Source organism: Orycteropus afer, unplaced genomic scaffold, assembly GCF_000298275.1.
Source record: "Orycteropus afer afer isolate SDZICR_OR568_19922 unplaced genomic scaffold, OryAfe1.0 scaffold00505, whole genome shotgun sequence".
NCBI classification, from domain to species: domain Eukaryota; kingdom Metazoa; phylum Chordata; class Mammalia; order Tubulidentata; family Orycteropodidae; genus Orycteropus; species Orycteropus afer.
This window is the reverse complement of record NW_006922092.1, coordinates 244708-254543: the sequence shown is the minus strand read 5'-3', so window position 1 is coordinate 254543 and position 9836 is coordinate 244708. Positions and strand designations below refer to the sequence as shown.

General features: G+C 38.2%; 1 protein-coding gene across 1 annotated transcript; it reads left to right on the top strand.

The window, feature by feature from the left end:
• The first annotated feature begins 544 nt into the window (after positions 1-544).
• Positions 545-9182, top strand: AREG (amphiregulin). Its single transcript, XM_007955485.1, has 5 exons — positions 545-605; positions 2093-2347; positions 5889-6090; positions 6832-6984; positions 9092-9182. Exons 1-5 carry the CDS (start codon positions 545-547, stop codon positions 9180-9182), a joined length of 762 nt encoding a protein of 253 aa, XP_007953676.1.
• The last annotated feature ends 654 nt before the right edge of the window (positions 9183-9836 follow it).

Sequence of the window (9836 nt, the reverse complement as noted above, 5' to 3'; positions counted from 1 at the left end):
GTATATACGGAGGGTTCTCAGAAGGAGTTTGAAACTTTAGACTTTTAACTGTCAGATACTTGCTCTCAAACTCCGTTCCTGCCCTCGAATATGTTGTATGCACACAGCTAAAGGTTAAATGGCCATTTCCTCCCAGTGGCTCTCTATACAAGAAGAACGGAAGTTAGGCTCTTGCCATCCCTGTGGTTTTGAGGTAGTAACCTTTTCTGGGACGACCTCCTGCCCCCACCCACAGCCGCGGCCATGACGTCGGGCCCAGCCTCCCTCCCCGCCCAGGCTCAGCCCGAGGCTTCTATAAAGCCACAGGTGCGAGCCGCGCCTTTGGAATGTTCGCACACCTATGTGCCCGCACCAGAGTCGGACCCAAGAGATCCCGCGGCAAGTTGGAGGCGCACATCCACTGCCCCGAGCCCCACCGGGCCTTGGAGCACATCTCGCGCTCCCAGTCTCCTCTCCCTCTTCTACCTCCTGGTCTCCATCCTTTGCCCCGTAACTCCGGCGGGAGTTGCCCGAGAGACCCAGACGCCGCGGCTCGGAGGGACCAATGAGAATCTCGCTGCTGCTGCCGGCGCCAGTGGTGCTGTCGCTGTTGATCCTTGGCTCAGGTGAGAAACCTCCTGGCTCTGAACTGATGGGTGCTTCTCTCTAGGCAGGCCAAAACTGTCACATCTTGGCTTTTGCTTTTGCTCCTCTCCACCAGACACTCCACGGGAGAAAGATGTGGCAGTCTGCTTCGGTAAAGATTTACAGTCTCCGAAACACTGTGGGGCAGTTCTACTTCGCCCTGTAGGGTCGCTGTGAGTTAGAACATAGGCAGACTGATGGCAATGGGTTTGGTTTTTTGGTTTCCAAGGAGCACACTCTTTGGCGCCCCTGACTCTATCCCAGAGAAGGCGATCACTGCAGCCTGGCTTTGCAGGGTTACTCCCTAAGAGGAAGGGAGGTGTCTTAGACATTCCGGGCCAGCTCGAGGGTGCCTGAGAGAATACCTGTTACTTTAGTCCAACTAAGAGAGACCTTAGAGGGCCTGTGATTCAACTTCTTCGTTTTACAGATAAAGAAACGGAGGTTGGGAGAGGTGAAGTGATTCCCACACTGTTAAGTGGAGAAGTGAGGTGCTGGACCCACAGTGCTGCCTCCTGGTTACATTCTCCATCTCCTGTCAGTGATTTCAGTTTCACCTTCTGTAGATGATCTCACAGTGTCCCAGAGAGAGGTGTGAAGCACCACTCTGCTGCTGTTTATATTGAGAGTTAAAAGATACTGCCAGGGGCTTTATCTGGGCCCCATATCTTCCCTAATACTCAGTTTCTTCTCTGTGTTAATGACAACAGTTATGGAACAATAATAATCATTTTTATCAATTACCATTTATATTATTTTTACATTTCATATACATAATTAAAAATAAAAGATTATGAGGATATGTTAAGAAAACCTAATACTTACATCCAGAACCTATCTTTAAAATGAGACAAATAACATTCTAGCAAAGACAAATGCATTTGGGATGTGAAGAAATAGGAATATTTAGCGATCATCTGCTAAGTATCTACATTAGTTGAATTTGCTTGTTTGGCTGTATACAGATAGACAGATAGATAGATAGATAGGAGCTGTGGTGGCATAGTGCCTAAGGCATTTGACTATTAACCAGAAGGCTGGCGGTTCAAACCTACCAGCTACTCTGTGGAAGGAAAATGGGGCAATCTACTTCTGTAAAGATTTACCGCTTCAGAAACCCAAAGGGGGTCACCATGAGTCAGAATTGACTCGATGAAAATCAGGGTTTTATTTTATTACACACACACACACACACACGTATATATAGAGAGAGAAAGAGTGGAAATTAATGTAGAGTATCTGTAGACAAGAAAACCTCGATAAAAGATGCTCTGTAATTGGAACAGCTGAGTTTGCCTGTTGGCAAAATGTGAAGTTGCTTTCATAAGTGACTCAATCACAAACAATAGCAGATGTGTAGTAACTGCTTTGATATGAGAAGATAAACACTTCTCCTAAGTACAGTTGACTGGCAGGAAAGGCACCCTGCTTTACTTTTTCTTTTCTTCCTTCATTCCTTCTCCCTCAGGGTGTTATGCTGCTGGATCGGACCTCAAAGACACCGACTCTGGGAAAGGGGAGCCATTTTCTAGGGAACCCAGTGCTGATGGATTTGAGGTGACAGTGACCTCAACAAGTGAGATGTCCTCAGGAACTGAGATTTCCCCAGTGAGTGAAATGCCTTCTGGTGGAGAACTGTCCTTAGGAACTGACTATGACTATTCAGAAGAGTATGATAATGAACCACAAATATCCAGCTATGTAGTAGATGATTCAATCAGAGGTGAGTAAAGGATAAAGGGAAAATCTAACCTGTGGGATGTGGGTTTGTATGAGCAGAACTGCTTCAAAAGAAAAGGCACTCCCTGGATTTACCATTAGACAATCTACTTCTGTAGTGACACTGCCTTGGAAACCCAAGAAGGGGTCACTATGAGTCGCATCTGACTCGACAGCAGTGAGGTTTGAGGATCTTGTGTATACATATATTACATCCCCAGTGGGTAAGCCAGAAAGAGGTATATGTGAACACATTCTGTATGTCTGGAGCTCTACCAAATATTTTATGTCTATTAAGTCCAATCTTCACAACAACTTTATGAAGTAGGAATTATTGTCCTCCTTTGACAGATAGAACACTGAAACTTAAAAGAAAAAAAAAAGTGTTCTGTCCAAGGTCCCATAACTAGCAAGGAGCTGAGCTGGAGTTGGAACTCCAGTCTGTTTGATTGCAGACATCATGCTTTCCCACTCTGCCACATGACCTACTTCCTTGTGATATAGGCATTGAATATTCCTATCTACTTTTTGTGCTAGCTTTTGATTTTACTCCTTCTATCACCGAACAACTGCATTTTAACACAAATAAGGAAACAGAATAAAGTCATGGGGCAGGAGAAATTGGATGTTAGCTATTAAGTATTAGGTATTGAGAAACTGGTGGTGATGATGATGATGATAATAATGATAACATTAACCTTCTGAACAGATTAGAAAAGAATAGATATGCATAGATTTTATGTTGCTAAAGCCACAATTTAACCCCAAATACCATTTGTCAGTTATATAATAGTGATCCATGTTTTCTCCCTTTTGGTGTAAGCAGATCTTTTAAAGAGCATTTGCTTAAAATGAGGGTATTAAGTTAAGAGATAAATACTGTACCAAAGCCAAAAGCAAACCCACTGCCATTGTCAATTCCGACTCATAGTGACTGTAGGGCAGAGTAGAGCTACCCCATAGGGTTTCTAAGCCTGTAAATCTTTATAGAAGCAGACTGCCTCATCTTTCCCTCTTGGAGTGGCTAGTGGGTTCAAATTGCTTACCTTTTGGTTAGCAGTCAAATGCTTTAAACACTGCACCGCCAGAGCTCCTGGTAGATGTTCATTATCCTCATACTCCTATGCAATTTGAGCACACAAGAGGTCATCAATAAATCAGATCAAAATATCCTAGTAACACCCACTATGGAGCCAGGGCATGATGGTTTAGGAGCTCGTCATGGCTTCTTTCCTGACTCTGACCTCCTTGGGCCCTCTCCCTGTGCCTGGATTCCAGCCATGGTGAAGGGAGAGCACGTGATACCACAGAGGCAGTGACTGGGCTTTTCAGTTGGGAAAAGCTTTGATGAACTCTCTCCTTCCCTCCCTTCCTACAGGTGACCTTGTGCTTTTATGTGAGGTGTTGAAGCATCCCATTGATAACTCTTATTTTTAGAGGGGTGAGATTTGAGCACAAAACAACTGGAAACTGTTCCTTAAAAATACTTCACAAGTTTTTAACACTTAAATAGGCAGATAAATGTTAGTAGTGAAAGTGATCACTGCTCAAAACTGCAATGCCTTGTGACATGTAGTGAAAATGTTGGTTGTACTCTTTTAAAAAGCTGTTATATTAATGTTCATGGAGTTAATGTCTTAGCTGAGTGACTATTTTATCTGTAATTTCTAATCTATCTGATAAAGTACAATAATTTTCATTTAAAATGCTACTACTGGAGGACTTATTCTTACTTGTGGGGCTCTTTTATCACTAGAGGAAAGTTTCAGTACAAAACTCATATAACCATCAATTAAACATTGCTACTAATTTGCTAATGCGTATAGTAAAATGCTAAAATATTGATAATATTTGTCATTTCCTTAATCAGATGGGTTCTATGTTTGATTTCCTTGTTAATCTTCACTATGTTTTCAATGTTTTCTATTTAATGGGTGCTGGATGACTGTTGGGAGCTGTGGTGGCATAGTGCCTAAGGCATTTGACTGCTAACCAGAAGGCTGGCAGTTCAAACCCACCAGCCACTCCTGGAAGGAAGGTTGGGCAATGTACTTCCATAGTGATACCACCTCAGAAACCCAAGGGGGATGGGTTGCTATGAGTCGGATCTGACTCAATGGCAATGAGGTGTTTTTTTTTTTTGGATGACTGTTATGATTAATGGTATTTTCTCTCTTCATTGGGCTTGTTTGCTAAATATTTGCTCGAATAACCCTATTCAGGGAGTAGTGTAACAAATACGGAAACTTCTCCTTCCCTATCTGTATGAGGATAAACTACACCTTGTGTAACTATAATAATGGGCGAAGGTTTCTGTGGATCTGTTGAGTTGAGGAATTTCTGAAACATCAAGTACAAATATTTCAGGACTCCTATTTTCAAATAAATTGACCACAAAAATGAGTCCCCTTGAATGTATCAGTTGATTAAAATCTGTTGTAATCTCAGAGTTGGAGAAAGTTCACTAACTCTAATGCATAATTCTGGCTTCCCTAGACCCCTTCGAGTAACTGGTACCAGCCATCATGCAAATTCAATATCATGGTGGCCTTATATGTACGAGACTACATCTGTGTTCCATAGGGTTTTCAAAGGCTGATTTTTAAGAAGTAGATCACCAAGTCTTTCTTCTGAGGTGCCTTTGGGTGGACTTGAACTGCCAGTCTTTCTGTGAGCAGCCCACTACATTAACCATTTGCACTACCCAAGGACCACTCCACTTTGAGTAGCACTTATTAATTACCAGCTATGATAGTGAGGATAAGACTTGATGTGCTAAATAAAATCAACAAGTACTTCCCAAGTAGGTTTTCAGACAATGGTACTGATCTTTTGTCAGAAAAAGGATAGCGTAGTGGGAAATCAACTGGCCTTGATAATCCCAGCAATACCATTTTCTAGCTTCTTGTCCTAGGGAAAGTTACTTCTTTTCACTGAACTTGTTGCCTCATGTATATCATGTAGCTAATAATATATAAAAGTATTATTTGGGTCAATCATACTAATATTCACCACCAAGAACAGTTCTGGTTACACCATGGTAAGGCATTGAAGTGGTTCAAACCCACCAACTATTCCATGGGAGAAAGATGAGGCAGTCTGCTTCTGTAAAGGTTTATAGCCTTGGAAACCCTATTGGGGTCACTATGAGTCAGAATTGACTTGTTGGCAGTGGGTTTTAATTTTTACCAAGAACTTGATTGTTTTACAGTTCTAGAAATATTTAAAATTTTTCAAGAATTTTCCTAGGCACATAACTCCTGTTGTCAATAACAATAATGACAACAACAGCATTAATTATAATAACACAAATTAAAAATATACTTCTAGACTAGTAAAATATCAAAAGCTTTCAGACTTTTAAAGTCACATCAGATTGATATTCTCTTTGAGCATTTATTATGTACATATTGTGTTAAACAATGATACAGAACATGGTCCTATTCTCATGAGCTCTTACTGCTCTGACTTCTTTCTCTGCTGTTTCTAAATTGCTATTCAAGATAAAGACTTTTGCCAATAAATCTTATTTTGTTTTCTTTTAGTTGAACAGGTAATTAAACCCCCAAAAAACAAAACAGAAAGTGAAAAGACTTCAAATAAACCTAAAAGGAAGAAAAATAGTGGGAAAAATGGAAAAAACAGAAGAAACAGAAAGAAGAAAACTCCATGTGAGGCAGAATTCCAAAATTTCTGCATTCATGGAGAATGCAAATACATAGAGCACCTGACAGTAGTAACCTGCAAGTAAGTTGCCCTAAATTTACACAATACTAAATTGCTAGCACTATTTCTGAAATTCCTAGCTTCAGAAAACTATTTTTCCAATGTATAAAACAAAAGTCAGCAAACTTTTTCTTATAGGACCAGATAATAAATACAACAAGCTTGGCCCACCAAGATTTTTTACTTACCTTTATAACCAACTGAAATGAAACCATTTAAAATGTAAAAACCATTCTTGATGGAAAACTTTTAAAAATAAACCCTGGCAAATGGCCAGATTTGACCTGTAATCTACATTTTACTGACTCCTGTATGATGTATGAAGCTTTTTTTTTAAAAGAAAACAAAACTATATATGAAGCTCAACATGTGTGAAGCTCTTTTATACAATGACCTGAAGATATTTTTCATATACTCTTTCATGTTCTAACATCTAACTCCCCAAAAAGCTACTAGCACGTTAAATGATAGTAGAATTTAGTCAGTATATAACAAGTCACTGAACTCATCAGATGGTCATAAAAGAATCTGAAGAATGAAAGGGGTGTCTTTCTGGAATATCACACCCAAACTAATCTCAACTTGTTCTTACACTAATAGATCTTTGGCTAAAGTACATTCTGTGTCTCATGATTTCATAATACAGATACAGAGCCTATTTTGAATGTTAGAATTAAATGGCTGTTTATAACTTAGAAAGTAAATGTAAAATAAATGGAATGCTTTTAGTGATTATAATTTTCAAATGTTTGTTGTTTGCAGATGTCATCAGGATTACTTTGGTGAACGATGTGGGGGAAAGTCTATGAAGACTCAAAAGATGGTTGACAGTGGTTTATCAAAAATCGCTTTAGCAGCCATAGTTGCCTATGTCTCCACTGTGAGCCTCACAACAATTGTTGTTATTACAATCCAGTAAGTATGGAGATTATTTAAAATCCCTAATAAGATAATGCCAGATTAATTTATTTCAATATTTCTGTCACATTCTGCTATCATATTTCAGATGAATTATTCTATTAGTAGCACATGGTCTTTGGCTTATATATTTGCAATTCATAGACAAAGATCACAAAATATGGTTGAAATTTCTAATAATATTTGACCACCATTGAAACTTAACATATAAAGTCTTTTATCAGAAGATCTGGAATTTTTTTTTTTTTTTTTTAAGTTAAAGTGGATATATTGCTTCATTTCCCATTTCTACTCTTGGCTACTTCTGAACCTCAGAAGCCTCCTAGTAACAAAAGCTAATTAAAGACCTGTTTCATGATAGATTGTCAGAGAAAATTGCTTTGGTACTAAAAATCTCAAAGAGCTTCAAACCAATGACCAGGAGAATTTATGCCTCCTGTTCATAGTAGAATGAAATACCTTACTTTGGAATTTCAAAGCATGGTGCTGATTTGCTTAGAGCTTAAACCTATTGTGTTATTGTCAAATACAATAATATGGGAACCCAATTACTAAAAAAAAAAAAAAAAAAAAAAAAAATTCCTCCATATGGCGTGGTGTAAGAGGTAGGAACAATTCTATTACTGTTCTACTCTAGCAATGTCTTCCCTGTGCTCACAATAGGAGATCACATTCTTCACTTCATGACCAATGAATACTAGAACGAGGCTCTTATAGTAGACACTGATGGGTAGGTCAAAATGGCATTGTTTGCCAAACAGAAGTCATTGAATAAGGGAAGCTGGGGGAGGGTGTGAATGGCTCTACCATGACTCATGTGCTACTAGAGCTTGGGAAAAGCAATGGACTCATTATTCTAATTTTAGGTCTTTAAAGTACTTCAACAACTGGATTGTGTACATAAGCTACCACTGCTGGCATTCAGGAAACTGAGTTATCTTCTGCCATTGTTTACTATTATTTCATGTGCAGATCAGAATGATAAAGTGACACACATATATATATATAAATAAAAAATTGTATTATCATGCACATAACAGTTTGTAGTTTGAAATACATTTGTTTTGTACACTCTAGAATTTATCTTGGTCTTTTAGTGTCCCAAGCCATGTAAGCAAATGTGTTTAGGAAAAATACTCTTTGACAAACCATTATTAATTATATAGAAAGATGGAATAAAAACTTGCCAGTTAACGAAAATATTTTGCAATAATTATTATTTAAAGTTATAATTTTAGTATTTAAAATTTTAATATTACTTTGGAAAAGCATGGGATAATTTTGTTATGGTGGCATTCTTAAAACCATATTGTCCTTCTCTTTGAAATATATTAGCAAACACTAAGCTGAAAACAAGGAGCTCTGGTAGCATAGTGCCTAAGACACTTGACTGCTAACCAGAAGGTTGGCGGTTTAAACCCACCAGCCACTCCTTGGAAGGAAGGTTGGGCAATCTACTTCTGTAGTGATACCACCTTGGAAATCCAAGGTGGGGTCATTATGAGTCAGGTCCAACTTGATGGCACATAACAACAAGAAGCTGAAAACACAGTTCATGTTTTTTTTTTTTTTTTTTAATAATTGAGGTGAGGTTTTTTTATTCCCCAAACATCACAACAAAGGAAAAAGTATTTATGACTTAAATCATAGTATTTAGCAGCTGGAATAAATAAACATTAACTACAATTTTAATTGTTTATTCAATACCAAGAAACTTTGACACCACTGTGTTTTTTAATAGAAAGTGACAATAAGTAAAACTTGTGGGATATATTTATTATATTTATAAATGAATAAAACCCAACTTGTTTTGCAAGCCTGCTTAAAAATAAAATCTAATAATCTAAGTTAGTTTGTGTAAGCACAAATTAATTCTTCCTGTGATAAAACTATATTACCCGTTTCTTCTTCCAACTATGCATAACTGCTAATTTCTACAGAAAAACAAAAGAAAACATTTTGATGTATTCCATGCCTTTTGGAATTTTGCATCTGAGGACATATGCATTTAAATTTTACTCCTCTGGAAATATTAAAGTCAATATAAACATCTCCTTAAGAATATAGTAATATTTCATAGTTAGATAATATCTTTCCTTTAAAGGCTTCGAAAACGATACTTCAGAGAATACGAAGGAGAAGCAGAAGAAAGAAAGAAACTTCGGCAAGAAAATAATGCACATACCCTTGTATAACTGAAGGTAACATTACAGGTTAGACTTTTAAAAAGATATCCTTAGATCATATGCTATAATTTTGGACAGTACCTATTATCAAGGAAAATGTGGAAAGTAGGTATTCCTATGGATACACTATGAAGAATGATTATGTTAAAATGTTAATCTTTGAACATGAGATGTGCTCAGTTAGGAATATAAGGGATTTAAAGATGAAGAGGAGCTCTGGTGGCATAGTGCTTAAGGCATTTGACTGCTAGCCAGAAGGCTGGTGGTTCAAACCCACCAGCCACTCCTTGAATGGAAGATTGGGCAATGTACTTCCATAGAGATACCACTTTAGAAACCCAAGGAAGTGTCGCTATGAGTCAAAATTGACTCGATGGTAGTGAGTTTGGTTTAGTTTTTTTTGAAAGATGAAGAAGAAACAGATTCTGTTACTCATAGAGCTATATATCTGTTGTTGTTGTTGTTGTTAAGTGCTGTCAAGTCGGCCCCGACTCATAGCGACCCCTCCTTGGATTTCCGAGGAAGTATCACTACGGAAGTAGGATTGCCCAACCTTCCTTCTGAGGAGTGGCTGGTGGGTTTGAACCACCAGCCATCTGGGTAGCAGGCAAGTGTCTTAGCCACTATGCTACCAGAGTAGATGTTAAAATAAGATGTAAAGGT

Bases quoted from the DNA above. Each gene is read 5' to 3' on its own strand.
- AREG (XM_007955485.1), top strand. From the start codon at position 545: ATGAGAATCTCGCTGCTGCTGCCGGCGCCAGTGGTGCTGTCGCTGTTG. The intron at 606-2,092 runs GTGAGAAACCTC...CTTCTCCCTCAG, and splicing joins GCTGTTGATCCTTGGCTCAG to GGTGTTATGCTGCTGGATCG. The intron at 2,348-5,888 runs GTGAGTAAAGGA...GTTTTCTTTTAG, and splicing joins AGTAGATGATTCAATCAGAG to TTGAACAGGTAATTAAACCC.